The sequence below is a fragment of the Schistocerca nitens genome, chromosome 5 (assembly GCF_023898315.1).
Source record: "Schistocerca nitens isolate TAMUIC-IGC-003100 chromosome 5, iqSchNite1.1, whole genome shotgun sequence".
In the NCBI taxonomy this organism is placed as follows: Eukaryota; Metazoa; Arthropoda; class Insecta; order Orthoptera; family Acrididae; genus Schistocerca; species Schistocerca nitens.
Window position 1 is genome coordinate 847793142 of NC_064618.1, and position 21281 is coordinate 847814422.

General features: G+C 41.7%; 1 protein-coding gene across 1 annotated transcript in view; it reads right to left on the reverse strand.

Moving 5' to 3' along the window:
- The window catches only part of LOC126260755 (titin), a 530053-nt gene that overhangs the window by 446408 nt on the left and 62364 nt on the right, over positions 1–21281 (reverse strand). The window contains exons 2-10 of the mRNA XM_049958094.1: positions 10251–10287; positions 7196–7353; positions 6752–6904; positions 6487–6638; positions 2693–2923; positions 1934–2078; positions 1729–1795; positions 890–1205; positions 636–782 (exon numbers count right to left, since the gene is read on the reverse strand). Of these exons, the coding sequence (XP_049814051.1) occupies positions 636–782; positions 890–1205; positions 1729–1795; positions 1934–2078; positions 2693–2923; positions 6487–6638; positions 6752–6904; positions 7196–7353; positions 10251–10287 (1406 nt within the window). The remainder of the gene's footprint in view (positions 1–635; positions 783–889; positions 1206–1728; positions 1796–1933; positions 2079–2692; positions 2924–6486; positions 6639–6751; positions 6905–7195; positions 7354–10250; positions 10288–21281) is intronic.

The following is a 21281-nucleotide window of genomic DNA, read 5'->3' on the forward strand; positions in this document are numbered from 1 at the left end:
CAACTTCTGTGAAGTTTGGAAGGTACCAGAGAGGTACTGGTGGAAGTAAAGCTGTGTGGGTGGATCGTGAGTCATGCCTGGATGACTCAGTCAGTAAGAGCAATGCCCATCAAAAGTAATAATTCAGGTTTTTGTCTCAGTCCAGTACATTGTTTTAATCTGGTAGGAAGTTTTGGAATCATAGTTACTAAATTTTTTTACCCTCCCTTGCATGTGTGTGTGGGAGGGATGGGAGTATGATGGAGGGTTTCACACAAATTAATTATAAGAATAAATGTTGTTATTTTATCCTCTTCCCCCCACTTCTCCTCTCCTGTCTTCCATCGACAACTACCAATATTCACTTTTGATCGACCTTTCTTTCCCTTTTTCTCTGTTTCTTCTTCTTTTTACTAACTCTCCATCCAGTGCCTCACATTTAAACTGACATTATTGGTTCTCTATCACTTTTTCCTATTTAGAATTTTGGTCACTGTATGTATTCCATTATATGATCTTAGTTTGTTGTGTCATTGTCCTTCGGACATTTTTTCAGCAGCATTACACGTTGTCATAGTTCTTTAGTTGAAAAAATTTTAATAAACACTTTTTTAATTTAGAAATGAACAGTCACTGTTTTGAGAATTGTATCTTACCTTTTGCCATGAAATGCGAGGGATGGGAGTGCCAACAGCTCGGGCTTTCAATACCACTGGCTCCCCCTCCTTCACATGTACTGTGCTGAATCGTTCCACAAATTTTGGGGCTACAACTTGTTCTTTCTCTATTACATTTAAATTGCACTGGAACAAAATTGAATATGTAGTTGTTGATATAAATGTACATGATATATGTACATATGCACTGAACACAAAATATTGGAAATTATTAAAAGATTGATGGTACCAACCTGGAAGGAAGTCTCTCCAGCCTTGTTGCGGGCTACACAGGTAATTACTCCAGCATCTGAAATGCTCACATTTGTTATCATGAGAGCATGGTTGCCTGATTCATTGACCAACACCTTATGGGTTGCATCATCACTGACTTGATGCCCATTGATGAACCACGCCACTTCTGGGTAAGGTCGGCCAGTCACTCGGCAATCGAAACGTGTCATTTTACCCTCAGTAACATCACGATCATTACAAACCCGCACAAAGTTAGGTGCGAGAGCCTTCCCTGCCTCTGTGCCCTCAGAAGGTTCTGTATGAGGAACTCTTCCCCTGAAACAAAGAACAAAAATTTTTATGTGGCTATACTTAAAGACTAAGTTTGATACAACACTTCCTACATATTTAATAAATTTTAGTAAATATTTTCAGTGTATCCAAATGAATCTTCTTAAAATGTCAGCTGATTTTTCATATTAAACACTACTACAAAAGTCAACAAAATCACTGATCCTACTTAGGAGCCATTAGGATGAGATACACATCTAGTCTGATAATAATACATTAAGATAAATTCTCAGTCAACTTTGGAGGAATATTAATTCAATTGTTTTTCATTTTTCACTACTGTGAAACATATTGTTACCAGAGATTTAAGACTGCGTGTTGTAAGATGGAAAACAATTTCATATGCTGGGCCAAGTACAAAAACTCTATTTCCAAAATGATAGTGCAATGTCCCTTCTGATAATTAGAAAATTACATATAATGTAAAATTTCGCAGAACTTTTCAACTGTGTACAAGTCTTACTTTATGTTCTGCTATATGTAAAACTGGCATAACATTACTACAAACCTCTGATCAAGTCCATCTTGAGTCGCAGACGATTCAACAGCTAAGTAAGCAGATGATACAACACATCCTGGAAGAAAGAAGTAAAGTTATAATTTAAGATCAGGAACATGAAAGATGGTAACCAAATTAAATTTCTGTACGGCTACACAATCAGCATTCTTGTAGATAATGAGTTTGTGTTATGTATTTTTTACATCAGCAGTACCTTGAGGATTCTCCGCCAGGAGAGTATAATGTCCAGAATCTTCAGACTGGAGAGAGTTAATCTTAAGAACAGCTTGTTGGTTTGAGTAACTACTTTCATACTTCTGGGAATGAGTGATGCGCTGTCCATTCTTAAACCATGTAATCTGAAATGTTTAAATAGACTGTAATTAAAATTCACCAACACAGACAAATGCGTCTTTCATTTTTTTCCAGTCATAAAATGTAAATCTACCAATCACACAACCATTTTTCTCCAGCCAAAGAAAAAACTTCAGAAGAATAAAACATATTAAAATTCGGTAACACTGAACCGATTACTGCCTGACAAATCTTAACAAGGCTTGCATTCCTTATCTGCATTTTATTCAACCATGCAATAATAGAAAAATCTCCCTCTTACTAAGTAGCTCCATTGCCAGATTATAATTTTATACACAAAAACAAAAGTTGAGAAACACTTTTGGAATCACGAATCAACAAAAGAGCGAAAAGGGATTTCACTATTTAAGCATTAGTTAGTAATGTCCCTATGAGGGATGGGATGGTAGAATTATTTCCCTTTTGTTTTTTAGGCCAGGTGAGAAAATTCCTGATCTCAAAATGCAGCATGTTTTTCAGCTCTCATTCACATCTGTTTCGTGCAATCAGTTAAGTAAAAGATTGTATGACTAAATTTGGATGTAGTTTGTACTGAAAAATTTTGTTCTTTATGAGTCCATGTATACTCATTATTACATGAATGAATAAGAATCCTTACCCTTGGACGTGGGTTGGCTGGAACTTTAGCCTGGAATGTCGCTGTGGTACCTTCCTGGAGTTTGGAATTTCGTGGTTTCTGTGCTATTTGTGGAGGTGCAACAGGTCCCAGTGATCGATCAATAACTGTACTGATCTCTCTGTCAACTTCTCCAACAAAGCGCCGTGTTATTGATTCACGAAACTCAACTTCACGGAGAAGCCGGTACTCAAATGTGTCCACTTTAAAATCCTATGAATGAGTGCAGATTTTTTAAGTTATTGTTATGCATATAAAGAACAATAATTTACATTTTTTCACTTGACAAACAATAAAATTACAAAGAGATAGCATGGCTGCCCAGTATTTATCTTCAGAATGTGAAACTCCAGTACTGCCAAAGATACATTGTCTTATTTTTAAATGTGTCTATTGGCAGTACTCGAATTTTCCCTCTTGAAAGTAATTAACTGTCAAAAAAGTTATCATAAGTAACACATAACCTAGTTACATATCGTTGGCTGCCCTCAACTTAAAGCTTCCTCTACTGTCTAGTACTTCAAATAATTCTTACAAAAGAAATCAAATGGAATTTTCTGATTCTCACAAAAGATGTCTTCAGTACATTGCTGATTATATAATGCGTACCATATTCATCACAGTCCATGTGTATTACAGTTCCTCTGCATCATACACAATTAACAATACTACCGCAGCACAAAAATTAAAAGTAGAATACCTTCCAATTTATTTCCATAATAGAGGGAAACATTCCACGTGGGAAATTTATTTTGTTTTATAAGTCATGTTACCACATCTTTCACAATGCCACAAGCTTGAAAACTGTGTTCACATATTTACTTATTTATTTACTGATTTATTTATTTATTTTGAAACTGGTAAAGGAGAATCAAGACAGTAATATGCCTATTTATAACAAAATAAAAGGGACAAGAGAAAACCAAAAATATTTAGGAAAGTTGCAGTACAAGGCAAATAATTTAGTAGTAAAGGAGACCACTCAAAGAATAGCACAAGCACTGAAATGTCGACAGGGACACACAAAAGAGAAAGAAAACTTGCTAGCTTTCAGAATAAATCCTTTGTTGAGCTAGTGTGTAAATACATACACACACACACATGCATGCGCACTCTACTACAGTGTTTACTCCAAAACCTAGCAAGTTTTCCTTCTCTTTTGTGTGTTCTTCTGCTATTTGGTGGGTGGTCTCCTTTATTGTAGGAGAAATTATGAAATACAAACATGAAACTGTGACTTTAACTAAAGCATTTGGTCTGGTACTTGCTATTTCATTTTTTATCTGGTTGGAAACGGATATCCTTATTGCAAGTTCACTGATGGAAAAAACCACAACATAAAATAATAATTAATGTAATTTTTCTAGGTAACATATTTAAGTGGTTAACATTGCAGCATCACACAAAATGATAATTAAATCAAGACCCTAAGCTGCTGACAGACGTTGATATACATCAACGGGGACAGTTGAAAATGTGTGCCCCAATCGGGACTCGAACCCGGGATCTCCTGCTAACATGGCAGACGCTCTATCCATCTGAGCCACCGCGGGCACAGAGGATAGTGCGTCTGCAGGGACTTTTCCCTTGCACGCTCCCCGTGAGATCCACATTCCCAACATGTCCACACCACTACATTCGTAGTGCCCCTGCCCATTACACTCATTACTCACAGCAGACAATGTGACCGAGTCCCGTACAAGTCTGGGCAATGCCAGTGCATCCACACAGAAGAAGGTCGACGGCCGGTTAGCCTTAACTATATGAAGATGGTATCTGTTCTTTTGGACATGTCCGAAAGAACAGATACCGACGGTGACCATGCAGCTCTCTAGAATGAAATGATAATTAAATCGAGACCCTAAGCTGCCAACGGCATTGATATACATCAACGGGGACAGTTGAAAATGTGTGCCTCGATCGGGACTCAAAACCGGGACCTCCTGCTTACACGGCAGACGCTCTATCCGTCTGAGCCGCCGAGGGCACAGAGGATAGTGCGACTGCAGGTACTTATCCCTTGCACGCTCCCCATGAGACCCACATTCTCAACTTAATGTCCACACACAACATTCGTAGTGCCCTTACCAATTACACGCACTACTCGTGGCAGACAATCTGACCGAGTCCCGTAAGAGTTTGGGCAATGCGTGTGCATCCACACAGAAGAAGGTCAATGGCTGGTTAGCTTGAATTATATGAAGATGGTATCTGTTCTTTTGGACATGTCCAAAATAACAGATACCATCTTCATATACTGCAACATCACAGGTTAATGTAGGCGCGAGATAAGCCATTGCAAATGTGAAGTGTCGGTACATTCATAACGGGTGTAACTGCAAGAATGTTGAGTGCAAGCATGCAAATGCGCATGCATTGTGTTGTATAGGTGAAGGGCATCAGTATTTGGTATGGAGTTCCATACCTGTTGTACTTGGCCAGTCAATATAGGGATGATTAATGCCGTTTGTGGAAGCCACCGGAGTTGTCATCCAATGACGCTCCGCATGTGCTCGACAGGAGACAGATCTGGTGATTGACCAGGCCGAGCCAACATGTCCACACTTTGTAGAGTATGTTGGGTTACAACAGTGGTATGTGGGTGAGTGTTGTGTGCAGGATAACCACGAAGAGTGCTCCTGCTGTCATACGAAATTGCACACCAGACCGTAACTCCTGCTGTAGGTCCAGTGGGTATAGCATACAGACATATTGGTTGCAGATCCTCAATTGGCCTCCTTCTAACCGACACATGGCTGTTGCTGTCACTGAGGCAAAACGGGCTTTCATCAGAAAATGCAACAGGCCTCCACCCTACCCTCCAATAATCTCTCACTAGACACTACGAAGTTGCAAATGTGTACTACATGGTGTCTGTCTTGGAGCTGTCCCTGAAGTAACCGATTTACAGTTTGTTATGTCTCTGTGGTGCCAACTGCTACTCAAACTGCTGCTGCAGATGCACCTGAGCCATACACTATACACATTACTGTCACACGGTCTTCTGGCATGCATACATTCTCACGACCACCACTGCCAGCAACCATTTACAGTGGTTACATTCCATCAAAGTCTTTCTGCAATATTGCAGAAGCCACATCCAGCTTCTCGACCTCATTAAAACTCAGTGCTGTGTCGATAAAGGTGTCTTTGTCACTTTAAAGGTATTCTTGACTACATCAACTCACCATATCCAGTCTCAAAGGTAACTAATGTTCACAACCATTAAAGTGTGTATTTAAAGCAAACCTAATTTGCATCCTCATAGTGGTACCACTAGTGCCACACTATGCGAATGGCGTCAAATTTCAACAGACATCACCTTTCAGATGTAGAAACACATCTACCAACTTTCTTTAATGTCGCACAGATCCTTCTAGGTGCTGCAGTTTTTTTCCAACAGTGTAATTTATATTAACCTTATCATTGATAAAACCAATACTGCAAGAGTAAATACATATTTTCTTGCACACGTTTTCTAAGGATATGATTAACTGAAAGCAAAAAAGTTCTTATCACATGAACTAGATAGGAAAACATATTTAGACTAGTCACGTTGCAAAACAAAACCCGAATTTCAGTGACTGATGTGCAAATTACTGTGAGGGAGAAATTGTTTTTCTCACAACAGTGTAAGCACTCATATTTTTCCACTTGATCAAACCTTATCTCACTGTTCAGGTGAATTATCACTTCCCGCACCTCTGTGTTAAATGAAGTCATTTTAGAATATCGTGTCAGTAATGAGAACAAATAAATATTAAATCAGTTTGTACCTCTTCTACAATGTGTCCATTAGCATATGAAATTTTTCCTGTTGTCTGTTTCTGAAATCGCTGCTGTGTTGTTCGCTGTTCAGAGGTTTCAATTGTCTGAGTAAACTCTCTCTGGTAGCCACCTGGAGGCTGCTGTATGATCTGCCCCTGACCTGTACAAGCAATAGCATCATAATTTGACTCTTTTACATGTACATACAACACCAAATAAATTCTGAAAATCACTTCACAAAAGCATTAATAAGAACTGCAATGTGTATTGTACCTTCAGGTTGTATGTAAACTGAACAGATAGCTTCACCGTACTGATTTCGTGCAGTGCATGTGTACTCCCCTTCATCTCCTGGTCCTATTGCATTGATGAGCAATGAAACATTTCCAGTCTGTTCATCATATTTCATTTTATATTTGTTTGATTCTGTAACATACAAACGATGAATTAAACAAACTGGAAGTAACAAAAAATATTACATTGCTATTGGCATAAAATATTGAAAGCATATTTTTTTTCTCATTTTTAAATAGAACTCTTTGACTGACAGTAAACATGGAATTTTACATTACAAGGCTCCAACCGCTTCTGTTATACTACTGCTTATATTTTTCTCATCATAAACAGATAAAGTTTTTTATACAGAGACTACTTTTTATACCGGAATATGAAGTAAATAAATGCATGCGTTTTTAATGGTCAAATGAAGCAATTTACCAAGAAGGGGAGCGCCTTTCCTTGTCCATGAAACAACAGGCTTCGGATTACCCCGGACTTTACCCTCAAAGAGGGCATTACCACCCTGTGCAAAGCGGGCATTTCGGAAAATCTGTTCGAAGACTGGGGGTGAGACATCTCCTGGCCTGTTACCGAACCTGTAAATAAATAACAAAATAACAACTTGTATATTTCTGTGTTGAGCTCACAACAGCAACAAGAACCATGCAAGTTCCTAATATATAGTTCTATGCTGGTCAAGTTATGAATGTTAAATAAATTGCAGACATTTTAATTACTTTCTAGATTATGTTTGCAAACTAATTGTCACACACACGAAACACTTCCCCTTTTTTTTCAAATTAACCTTATTTTCGATACAAACTATTTTAACAAAAATTATTATGTTAAAGAAACAAATAAATAAAACTGAAAGAATGTTGCACAAGGAAAAAGATGAGAAGAAATGATGCCGCAAGGAGTGACTGCGCGGTTATGGGTGCCGTGTCACAGATTGCGCGGCCCCTCCCGCCGGAGGTTCGAGTCCTCCCTCAGGCATGGGTGTGTGTGTTGTTCTTAGCATATACAGGGTGTTTCAAAAATGACCGGTATATTTGAAACGGCAATAAAAACTAAACGAGCAGCGATAGAAATACACCGTTTGTTGCAATATGCTTGGGACAACAGTACATTTTCAGGCAAACTTTAGAAATTACAGTAGTTACAATTTTCAACAACAGATGGCGCTGCGGTCTGGGAAACTCTATAGTACGATATTTTCCACATATCCACCATGCGTAGCAATAATATGGCGTAGTCTCTGAATGAAATTACCCGAAACCTTTGACATGTCTGGCGGAATGGCTTCACATGCAGATGAGATGTACTGCTTCAGCTGTTCAATTGTTTCTGGATTCTGGCGGTACACCTGGTCTTTCAAGTGCCCCCACAGAAAGAAGTCACAGGGGTTCATGTCTGGCGAATAGGGAGGCCAATCCACGCCGCCTCCTGTATGTTTCGGATAGCCCAAAGCAATCACACGATCATCGAAATATTCATTCAGGAAATTAAAGACGTCGGCCGTGCGATGTGGCCGGGCACCATCTTGCATAAACCACGAGGTGTTCGCAGTGTCGTCTAAGGCAGTTTGTACCGCCACAAACTCACGAAGAATGTCCAGATAGCGTGATGCAGTAATCGTTTCGGATCTGAAAAATGGGCCAATGATTCCTTTGGAAGAAATGGCGGCCCAGACCAGTACTTTTTGAGGATGCAGGGACGATGGGACTGCAACATGGGGCTTTTCGGTTCCCCATATGCGCCAGTTCTGTTTATTGACGAAGCCGTCCAGGTAAAAATTAGCTTCGTCAGTAAACCTAATGCTGCCCACATGCATATCGCCGTCATCAATCCTGTGCACTATATCGTTAGCGAATGTCTCTCGTGCAGCAATGGTAGCGGCGCTGAGGGGTTGCCGCGTTTGAATTTTGTATGGATAGAGGTGTAAACTCTGGCGCATGAGACGATACGTGGACGTTGGCGTCATTTGGACCGCAGCTGCAACACGGCGAACGGAAACCCGAGGCCGCTGTTGGATCACCTGCTGCGCTAGCTGCGCGTTGCCCTCCGTGGTTGCCGTACGCGGTCGCCCTACCTTTCCAGCACGTTCATCCGCCACGTTCCCAGTCCGTTGAAATTTTTCAAACAGATCCTTTATTGTATCGCTTTTCGGTCCTTTGGTTACATTAAACCTCCGTTGAAAACTTCGTCTTGTTGCAACAACACTGTGTTCTAGGCGGTGGAATTCCAACACCAGAAAAATCCTCTGTTCTAAGGAATAAACCATGTTGTCTACAGCACACTTGCACGTTGTGAACAGCACACGCTTACAGCAGAAAGACGACGTACAGAATGGCGCACCCACAGACTGCATTGTCTTCTATATCTTTCACATCACTTGCAGCGCCATCTGTTGTTGAAAATTGTAACTACTGTAATTTCGAAAGTTTGTCTGCCTGAAAATGTACTGTTGTCCCAAGCATATTGCAACAAACGGTGTATTTCTATCGCTGCTCGTTTAGTTTTTATTGCCGTTTCAAATATACCGGTCATTTTTGAAACACCCTGTAAGTTAGCTTAAGTTAGTTTAAGTAGTGTGGCAATTTAGGGACCGATGACCTCAACAGTTTGGTTGCTTAGAAATTCACACACTTTTGAACATTTGAGAAGAAATGAAGCTGACACAAGTTAACATGACCCTCTGATGGTGGGGGAAAAAAGTGAATAAGAGTTTTTCTAAGATACTGCTGAAGATTTAAAGCCTACTCTGTCTGTAAATTAGCCCTGGTGAATGTATTATCCCAAAAATTGTTTGGTGTAATTTAGAGACATCTGAGAAAACGTGTTTCAAGATGTCTGCTTTGCGGCTCGAGTCATACTGTCAGAAATATGAGTTTCCTTTAATTTACGTCTATGGTCACAAACTTTTTGTTAACAGATTATTGGTTTCGGTCTATAATGACCATCATCAGATCTGCTGCAAAAATGGGAGAAACATAAATACACTCACAGATTGTCTACAGCTTAAAAACAATAAATAGACCATAGTGAAAAGTACTACTGGCAAATATATGCATTTGTGTCTATTGTTTTTAAGCTGTAGACAATCTGTGAGTGTATTTATGTTTTTTCCCATTTTTGCTGCAGATCTGATGATGGTCATTATAGACCGAAACCGGTAATCTGTTAACAAAAAATTTGTGACCTTAGGCGTAAATGAAAGGAAACTTATTGTATATACGGGTCACTGTTTTATTCGCGACAATGTCGCAGCTTGTGAAAATGTCCGAAATACGTCTTGAGTACTTTAGTGCTTTGCTTCCTCCACTGGAACCACCTCCAAGCTACTGAGACGAATTGATATGTAGGTCTACAGTAATACTTTCAGTTCCTTGAAAGTTATAAAATGTCTGCATGCAACATAGGTTTGATATATTACAACACCTCTAATATGTCAGTCACTAAGATATCTGTCTGTAATCACAGGTACACTTACGTAAGTTGTGGCGAAGACTGCATCACCATTCCTTGCACTGTAAAAGAAGGAAACACAGACAATTTAGTAATTGATAATATCCTTGTTGTACTTTAGGTACAGCTGCAACTACCACATAATTGATTGGGAAATAAAATGTGCTGCATACAGTCACTGTTATTATTTATTGCCTCCATAACACATTTCAAGGATTTCATTCTCTATTCTTTGGGTGGGCAGTTTTTTACATTAGAAAAGTGATTGATTTTAATTTGTGTTGTAACACTGCACAGAAATAAGTTAAAATTCAACGTCACAAGACAGTGTAGCTCAAGATGAGGGAGTAAAACTTGAAACATGTTTTTTGGGTCCCAAACAATAATAGTGACTCAGGGCAGTACATTTTATTCATCAGTTTAATAATTAAAGTGGTAAACAAACCTCCTGACTGTTAAAACTGTTCAGTAAAACAAGAAAGTTTTTATAACACAGGAGGAATCTGCATTTGTCTACTCTGCTGTCATTAATTTATCTGACAAACAATATTGTCCCACTGAATGTTACTAATGATACAATTTTTGTGCAATTTTCTTTACGAGTGAAAAATGCGTTATTTGACATCCTTTTTCCAAAAGGTATTTATAGATACAAGTAACCATTACAACATGAGAAACGTTAAGCAAATTGTAATATTTGAGAATTACATTATTGAAACTGATGACAGTAATAAGCATTTATTGTACAACACTGACTATAACAAATGCGCTTAAATTTGTTACGGCCCAGCATTAATTAGAGCTGATCATGATTAAGATAATAATAATAAAAATAACTGCACAGCATCTAAGCATCAAAAGGCATACACACAGACTTCTTTCGTTCTTTTATTTATTTTTAGTGTCAAACCTTCATTATGATGGAAGAATGGGTTCAAGTGTGACAGTGCCTAGTCAGTACCCTGGTTGTGGACACAGACTGACTTACAGCACCGCTCAAGGTCTAGGTTAGGTCGGAAGGTTCTAATTCGGTCATTAATTGGCAAAGCTGACTAACGTGAAGACAAATTTTGGTACCTAATATATTATCTTGCACATATTTTATGTTGTACGTCAAATATGGAAACTACGAGGAGCGAGGGGGCACTACACATCTGTTAAGGGGATAGTTATTCCTACACAGAAAACTGTTGAAAATGAGCTGTTAAATTTAGGGAATGGGCAATTCTCTATAAAGATTTATGAATCACTGTGTTTTTCTCTCTGTGTGTTTGTGGGTGTGTCACCACCCTACTCATACTACCAACGAGTACATACAGTACACATCATCTGCAGGCTTACTGTCACAAATCTAGATTACCTCCACACGTATGTCACTCAGCATAGGACGATAATCTTTTATAATCTTCGTTCTTAATTTCTGATACAGGCACAAGTGAAGCATCTACTTTTGTTAAACTCTTTACTCAAAATGGGGAACAAAATAACACACATTCATTTGATTGTTGTTATGGCTTTAAAAACGAACACTTTCTTCAGATAACAAGTAAGGGAACTCAGTATTTCACACTGGAATAAAAACTGAGAAACTCATTGATGTCACCTTTTCCCCTTACAAAAACATTGGTACGTATACAAACAAACGACAGACCTTTGGTTGGCTAATACTGTCTTGACAACATAAACTTAAAGCACTATGTTATTAGTATGTACGATCAAAATGGATCACTACCAATAGTGAAGTGTCCAAGAGAATTTTTTTTTTTTTTGTCACTGCCAGCATCAAAAATCAAAACGGCTGTTGGTTACATTAGTAATAGTGCCACATATGAATCATGACAGGGAGAACAATCTAAAGGGAATTCAAACATTCGTCAGTCTATAATATAAGGTCACCCGTGCATGCCGTTGTAACTCTGCAACCCACCCCTGCAGCACCGTGGGGGTTATATCAGTTTGGTAGCCCTCGTATGGTAGTGAAATGTGGACTTTGGGGAAACGAGAACAGAAGAGAGCTGAAGCATTTGAGATATGGTGTTACAGGCGAATGTTAAAAATTAGGTGGACTGATAAGGTAAGGAATGAGGAGGTTCTGCGCAGAATTGGAGAGGAAAGGTATACACGGAAAACACTTACAACATGAAGGGACATAATGGTAGCACATCTGTTAAGATATCAGGGAATAACTAGAGGAAGACAGATATTGGAATACACTCAGCAAATAATTGAGGACGTAGGTTGCAGGTGCTACTCTGAGACGAAGAGGTTGACACAGGAGAGGAATTCGTGGTGGGCTGCATTAAACCTGTCGAAGAAGGTTCTGGTTTGGAGCTGAAGGGGTTGGGTTGGAAGACATCAGTGTCAGAAAGAGGGTGTCGCACCAATGGAATTACGAGAAGTGAGTCAAGCAGCTGGGAATCCCTGAACATTCTTTGTCTGATACCTCCAAACCCTCCCACCACCAATCACGGGTCTTTGAGTCTGGTCCTGCTGTGGCAGCGATGGCCGTGGAGAAAGGAGTGTTTGGTGCGGTCAGTATCACGTTGTGGTGGTCACCACCATCTCTTTCGCATCAATATATATTGCAAAAAAAGGTACTTTTGCGCAACGAAATACTAACAATTTAGTGATTTCTTTAAACGCTCATTTTTAAGATAATCTCGAATGTTCTGGAATGTTCCGAGAAAACAAAAATAAAGGTCAATCGAAACGAATCTTTTTCAGCTAGTGTGCTATGGGGATGGGAGAAAGCGACCGGTGAAAATCGATATCGATATTTTAGTTCTAAATAACCGGTGTTTTTCAGTATTTGTACGATTTCGCTCATAACAGTTTTTTTAGCTTTTATTAATAACCAGGTACTATTTTCCTTTTTCCCCTTAGCAGTGGCGATAAAAGTTTTGGTTACCAAAGAACACTTCTTTTAAAAACGAGTAACACTTATTAATAAAACTTCCGTTGCTTTGAAATGTCGGGTTATTAGAAAAATGAAAAAAGCTGCCAGTGGTATTTCAGTAACAACACGGACAGCAACGAGCAACAAATACATAAGAAACGGTACAGCACTGCCGAGACAGTTATGTGCCTGCTGGTGTGTGGTGTGGCCTATTAGGCGGCGCTTGTACCACTTGTAAATGGACGACTTGAGCCACGAGAAACAGTTTTCCAATCGCCAGTTTTCACCCTTTAGCACTGACTATTCGTAATGATCAAATAGTGGTATGATCCTCCATACAACATGATTTTTGAGCAGAGTTTTAAAAAACAGAGGGGTACTGATGATTTTCTTATATTATCAAGCCCTCATTACTTTTCGAGATAGGCAGCGAACGTTGCACAGACTGTCTTCATTTATTTGCCTATTTTACTTGACAGCTTGTTTCTGCGTATCTTGAAATATACAGTCCAAAAGTGTGAGGTAGTCTTTAAATTTTTCGATCTTTGTTCGGTTTCTACGTTTAGTACTTAAAATAATAGCAAGAAAGAACCGAACATCGGTTATTTCAGAAACCGGTTGTTTTATGCCGTTAAAACAGACAGGTTAAACTGGAGATGAAAATAAACCAGTAGTAATAGCGCGACCACGTCATTCGTTCCGTGCCACGTGTGCGAATGGGCTGGTAAGAGACCGTAATGAAACGGAAAGTACCCTCTACCACGCACAACACAGTGATCTGCGGGGAATGGGTGTAGATGTTGATAAGTGCTGTAATTAGCATAATCCAATTTTCCTTGTTCCTGTCGCAGCGATCTACCAGCAGCAGTAGATACAGTTTCAAAGTATACTTCGACGAAGAGTGAGAAGGGCCTTTCCTTCTCTTTGCAACTGTATTTTAATCCTTTGTCCGTTTCGTATAGCTCCACGTATCGTATCTAAGTAACCGCAAATCGCTTTTACGCTGCTACCCGCGCAATTAAACGCAAAGTTCGCTTGAAATCTTAAGATAAGCCTAGGGAGATAATAGGAATTCTTAGGTGCGAAATGAAGATCGTGGCAGAGCCACAAAAATTGATGGGATCTCTTTGAAAGAGGGGCGTATGTTGTGTAGCGTTATGTTTCATTTTCTGTACTACTTTGTCCACCTTTAAGAAGTCCATGTTCGCTATATCCTGTCAGCTTAGAAGGTACCAATTCTTTTCATTGAGATTCTTGACAAGTAAGCGTGTGAGGGCAGTAATATAGGCTCATCCATGTGGATACTTAATGGTTCGCTTCTAGAGATACGCTATTATTTTCTTAAACAGCCCACATTGCTTCCTTTGTTTTTCCACAAAATACTTCTTTCTTACAAAGCATTTCTAGCTAAAAAAAAAATCTTGTAAAAACATTGATCGGTATCGTAGTGCGGAAACCGTTCGCAAAAATCATTTATGTGCCGGCATACTTCTTTAAGGATATAAGGGCTACTACCTCTTCATGGATATAAAGTCTGGACATAATGGAAACAAGGGAAGATCCGAATTGACGTAAAAGAAATTTGGGTAGGGCGGAAAATGATCAGAACGAGCCGTTTTGAAAGAAAAACAAATGAGATACTACGGGAAATACAGGGCAGAATTCTAAAAAGAGAAGATGAAAGGAAGAATACGAAATTTACAGGGCACATCTTTAGACATAACGCCTTCTCATAAACAATTTGAAGGCGTGGCATTACGCAAAAAACTAAGTGAGGGACCGAGAAAAATTTATGTTGAGAATATACAGATCAGAAGAAGATTCAAAAAATTGTGACGGGATGAGAGTAGTAAGCTGTACAATGGAGTGGGTGTTTTGACAAGGCATACCCTAAAGAAAATCGGTGGAGTTTATCGAAAATTTTCGCAACGTTCACACACGACGAATCTCCCAGGACTTGTCTGACTGCTTTTACAGTTAAGGTGCTAAACAATGAACATCAGTCTGTTGTAACATCAACGCTTACGGCTGTTAAGAGAATGTTAGGGAAGACAGAAAAATATTTTTGCCCAGCAAGTGTACAAGAGCAGACCATTTGGAATACCAATGGGTTAAAGTTGCGTTAGCCAGGTTTGTGTCTAAGAACTCGTCGTGGACTTATGGCTGTGTTAGAAAGTTAGTACAAAACCAAACAAAAGGTTCAAAGCAGATTTAAATGAAGGCAAAGCCTCGCTGACAAACAAAAGCTGAACGAAGCTAAAATGAACATAAGGAGAGTAATGTGAGAAACTTTCTGTGAATTCAAATGTGAAATACTATCTACTAAGCTGACATAAAATCCTAAGAAGTTTTGGCCTTATGTAAATTCAGCAGACGGATCAAAATCATCTAACAAGTTGCTCCGTGACCTTACAGGCATCGAAACAGCATGTGACAGATTGGAATACTTAATGAGGTCTTCCGAAAATTTTTCGCTGTGGAAGATCGTAATAGGGTTCCTCTTTTCAACTATCGTGAGAATGCCGAAATGGTAGATACAGAGATATGCGACCGCAAAGCAGAAAACAGCTAGCTAGAATTGCCAACAGAGAAACAGAGACCAGGCCTATGCAACACGTGTAATATTCTGAATGGATTACGCGAAAGAACTTGCTCGCTCGCTCCCTAGCAGCATTTAGTAGAACATGATCAGCAAGAACATTATCACCACCGAGCTACTATCGATATAAACCCGTCCAGGCGATAGCAGCGTCACCTGGAGAAAAATGACTGCTACGCAGAAACGCGGGCGCTGCGTGTAGCAGCCGGCCGAAGTGGCCGAGCGGTTCTAGGCTACCCATCTAATCTTCAGCATTCTTCTGTAGCACCACATTTCGAAAGCTTCTATTCTCTTCTTGTCTAAACTATTTATCGTCCATGTTTCACTTCCATACATGGCTACACTCCATACAAATACTTTCAGAAACGACTTCCTGACACTTAAATCAATACTCGATGTTAACAAATTTCTCTTCTTCAGAAACGCTTTCCTTGCCATTGCTACTCTACATTTTATATCCTCTCTACTTCTACCATCATCAGTTGTTTTGTTCCCCAACTAGCAAAACTCCTTTACTACTTTAAGTGTCTCATTTCCTAATCTAATTCCCTCAGCATCACCCGACTTAACTCGACTACATTCCATTATCCTCGTTTTGCTTTTGTTGATGTTCGTCTTATATCCTCCTTTCAAGACACTGTCCATTCCGTTCCGTTCAACTGCTCTTCCAAGTCCTTTGCTGTCTCTGACAGAATTAGAATGTCATCGGCGAACCTCAAAGTTTCTTCTCCATGGATTTTAATACATATTTCGAATTTTCTTTTGTTTCCTTTATTGCTTGCTCAATATACAGATTGAATAACATCTGGGAGAGGCTATAACCCTGTCTCACTCCCTTCCCAACCACTGCTTTCCTTTCATGTCCCTTGACTCTTATAACTGCCATCTGGTTTCTGTACAAATTGTAAATAGCCTTTCGCTCCCTGTATTTTATCCCTGCGAGGGCGTGAATCTGTCGTCTTCCAGGGGAACAGGGGAACAGCTCCTTGACACCTGTACTGCGGGATGGAGACAAGCTCGCGGCAGCTCCATTATAATCTAGGGAACATTCACATGGGTTTCCAGGGGTCCAATGGAGCTGGTGCAAGGGAACATAACGGCCAATGAGTACTGTACATTGGTTGCAGACCACGTACACCTTTTCATGACAATCGTGTTTCCCGAAGCCGGCCGAAGTGGCCGTGCGGTTAAAGGCGCTGCAGTCTGGAACCGCAAGACCGCTACGGTCGCAGGTTCGAATCCTGCCTCGGGCATGGATGTTTGTGATGTCCTTAGGTTAGTTAGGTTTAACTAGTTCTAAGTTCTAGGGGACTAATGACCTCAGCAGTTGAGTCCCATAGTGCTCAGAGCCATTTGAACCGTGTTTCCCGACGGCAGTGGCATTTTTCAACAAAATAATGCGCCATGTGACAAGGCCAGGAGCGTGATGGAGTGGTTCGAGGAACACAGTGGAGAGTTCCAGTTGATGTGTCGGCCCCTAAGCTCTCCAGGTCTGAACCCGATTCAACACATCTTGGATGTGATTGAACGTGGCGTCAGAGCGTTGCGTTTGCGTTGTTTGGGGGAGGAGACCACACAACGAGGTCATCGGTCTCATCGGATTGGGGAAGGACGGGGAAGAAAGTCGGCCGTGCCCTTTCAAAGGAACCATCCCGGCATTTGCCTGGAGCGATTTAGGGAAATCACGGAAAACCTAAATCGGGATGGCCGGACGCGGGATTGAACCGTCGTCCTCCCGAATGCGAGTCCAGTGTGCTAGCCACTCGTGGCGTCAGAGCTCCTGGGAATTTATGGAATTAGGTGACTTGTGTTTTCAAATGTGGTGCCAGTTCCCTGCAGAGACCTACTAAGGCGCTACTGATCCCGTGCCACGGCGCATCGCCGCTGTTATCCGTCCCACAGTCAGACATCCCGGCGAGTAGGCAGGTGGCTACAATGTCCTGGCTGACCACTAAGCGTTCCAATCCACCGGAAAGGCGCAGCTCGCCCCATTTCGAGGAGAGCTCATCGGACAGACATGCAGAACTAGTGGCCTATATCGCTGTTGTCGATATGTTGTAAAATTGTGGCACGCGTTTTCTGCTAGCATCTTATGAACTTTTTTGCAGAATGAAATCTGAGGAGGGTGACCTTCTGTAACTCAGCTCCCTCTCTTTGCATATGAGATCGAGGAGTCAGCTGATTGCGGCGTTCATAATGATTCAGTGTTTCTCGACTTCCGGAGGCCGTTTGATGCAGTTCCGCACTGCCGTCTATTGAACAAAACGCGAAGTTACAGGCTGTCGTACTAGCTTTGTGACTGAATTGATTACATCGTAGCGGATGAAACACAGCAAGTTGTTCTCAAGGGGGTGAAAGCGTAAAATGTTTGGATAGCTGCAGGGGTTCTCCAAGCTGTGAATCAAAGCGTCGTTAGAGATCACGATGAGTGTAAATGACCTAGTGAGCAACACTGAGTACTCCAAGACGTTCGTTTCAAATCATTTCGTTAGTAGAGAAACGCGTACTGCGCGAAAACAGACGACCATTCGCCACTACGGTTAAACACCTAGGAATGCGCATCTGGAAGAATTTAAAGTGAAGCGACCTGCATTACACTGAGATTCATCGGAAGAACCCCACGGAGAAAGTAATTAGCCGAGTTGGAGGTTGGTTACAAAAGACTTTTTACTCATTCTTGAATACTGCTCCTCACGCTGGGAGTGAGATGAGGTAGGATTACGAAAGTAGATCGAGCAGATCCGAAGAAGGCCTGCTCTTTTCGTCGCGTTGTCGGTCTAGATAGCGCGAAAGCGTCACCTACAATGAAATGCTCATTAAACTCCAGTGGCAGAGGGTGCAAGAATGGCAGGTTAAGCGGTACCATTGCGAGGGCATACTTTTCGGGGAAAAAAACAAGCAATATGTTACTTCCTCCCAAATGTATTTCGCAAAATAATGATGACAACAAATCGAGCTGATCCAGAGGTTTACCGACAATCGTTTTTCCCCACACAAAATTAACAACTGGAGCGCGAAGAAAGAGAAATGATACCCATACAAGAAAAAAAAGTTACGCGACAAACCATACAGCGGTTTTGAAATACAAGTGAAACTTTAGAGATACACATGTTGCTCCGTCTTTTCCATCACGTAACAGAATCAGCAGAGATAATTCATTTGTTAACGAAAGCGAAGGAGCCAGAAAAGCAAAATCTGTACACAGAATAATCGAAAAGCTGTCGAGACACTGCTATAAACAATTTTTGCTTAGACGTGTTATGTTTACTTAAATCAGTACGAAAGTAACTGCTACGAAAAAATTTCTGGTCCGTAATTTTAATTAAACAGCCGCTATTTATCTTGTACTGCTTCAGTTTTATATGACTGCACTGATATTTATTATAACATCAATATTTATTGCAACGACAGAGGTGTGTTTATAGTGGACAATGTTAGTGGTCTATCAGCTAATCGGAGTTTTCATCTTTGTTCTATAAATTACGTAAGACCAGTGAGACGGGAGCCCAGGCTGCGAGTACAAGCTAAGATTAATGTTCGAAGGAGCTGAAGAGCGCTAAATGGATTCGTCTGCTCGGTTATAAAACACACCATCACTACAACGAAAAACCAGTCAAAGCTGCTGACCCAAGCTTCTCCAGAGCATGCTGGAAGTTCGTAAACAAAAACACCATCACGTTGAAAAAATCTCAGAAATTACAATTGCTACTGCAGTTTATGAAACTCACTGAATATGAGTGGATCCAACAGTGAATCAAAAGTCAAACATCGTCCGGAAATTTCCTATGGGGAATTTTCAAGCCCACCTTTCAAGTGCCAGGACGTCCTGTCCTCTCCGTCTTCCTGTAGCTTGCGATCTCACAGACAAGTATTTAGTGACCTCACTGACAAAACTACAAACAGGGTTTTCATTCATTCGCGAGTTCGTGTTTTCTTCACTCTCTCATTTCAACCCACGCCGCAAAAATTGCATTCCCTTTCACAACCGACAGCAGCTTTAGTGATGTGACAGTACGCGAAACCAGGCTTTGGCGATAAGCGGCGACCCGTTATCACACTCGTTCGGCACGCTGCGTATTTGTCGACGGTTGTAGTAAATCGACGATCTGATATCTGCCCACTGCGTGCGCCATAGAGAAAGACATTTTGCGCGTTGCTCTGCCTCGCCGAGGGGCATTCCGTAACGAATCTCCAAGGTGTGTCAGTCGACACAAGAAAAATGAGCACGAAATTAGCTATGTACGCACAGGGCAAGGTTGGTTTGTAATTCAACTGCGTGCCTATATACACTCCTGGAAATGGAAAAAAGAACACATTGACACCGGTGTGTCAGACCCACCATACTTGCTCCGGACACTGCGAGAGGGCTGTACAAGCAATGATCACACGCACGGCACAGCGGACACACCAGGAACCGCGGTGTTGGCCGTCGAATGGCGCTAGCTGCGCAGCATTTGTGCACCGCCGCCGTCAGTGTCAGCCAGTTTGCCGTGGCATACGGAGCTCCATCGCAGTCTTTAACACTGGTAGCATGCCGCAACAGCGTGGACGTGAACCGTATGTGCAGTTGACGGACTTGGAGCGAGGGCGTATAGTGGGCATGCGGGAGGCCGGGTGGACGTACCGCCGAATTGCTCAACACGTGGGGCGTGAGGTCTCCACAGTACATCGATGTTGTCGCCAGTGGTCGGCGGAAGGTGCACGTGCCCGTCGACCTGGGACCGGACCGCAGCGACGCACGGATGCACGCCAAGACCGTAGGATCCTACGCAGTGCCGTAGGGGACCGCACCGCCACTTCCCAGCAAATTAGGGACACTGTTGCTCCTGGGGTATCGGCGAGGACCATTCGCAACCGTCTCCATGAAGCTGGGCTACGGTCCCGCACACCGTTAGGCCGTCTTCCGCTCACGCCCCAACATCGTGCAGCCCGCCTCCAGTGGTGTCGCGACAGGCGTGAATGGAGGGACGAATGGAGACGTGTCGTCTTCAGCGATGAGAGTCGCTTCTGCCTTGGTGCCAATGATGGTCGTATGCGTGTTTGGCGCCGTGCAGGTGAGCGCCACAATCAGGACTGCATACGACCGAGGCACACAGGGCCAACACCCGGCATCATGGTGTGGGGAGCGATCTCCTACACTGGCCGTACACCACTGGTAATCGTCGAGGGGACACTGAATAGTGCACGGTACATCCAAACCGTCATCGAACCCATCGTTCTACCATTCCTAGACCGGCAAGGGAACTTGCTGTTCCAACAGGACAATGCACGTCCGCATGTATCCCGTGCCACCCAACGTGCTCTAGAAGGTGTAAGTCAACTACCCTGGCCAGCAAGATCTCCGGATCTGTCCCCCATTGAGCATGTTTGGGACTGGATGAAGCGTCGTCTCACGCGGTCTGCACGTCCAGCACGAACGCTGGTCCAACTGAGGCGCCAGGTGGAAATGGCATGGCAAGCCGTTCCACAGGACTACATCCAGCATCTCTACGATCGTCTCCATGGGAGAATAGCAGCCTGCATTGCTGCGAAAGGTGGATATACACTGTACTAGTGCCGAC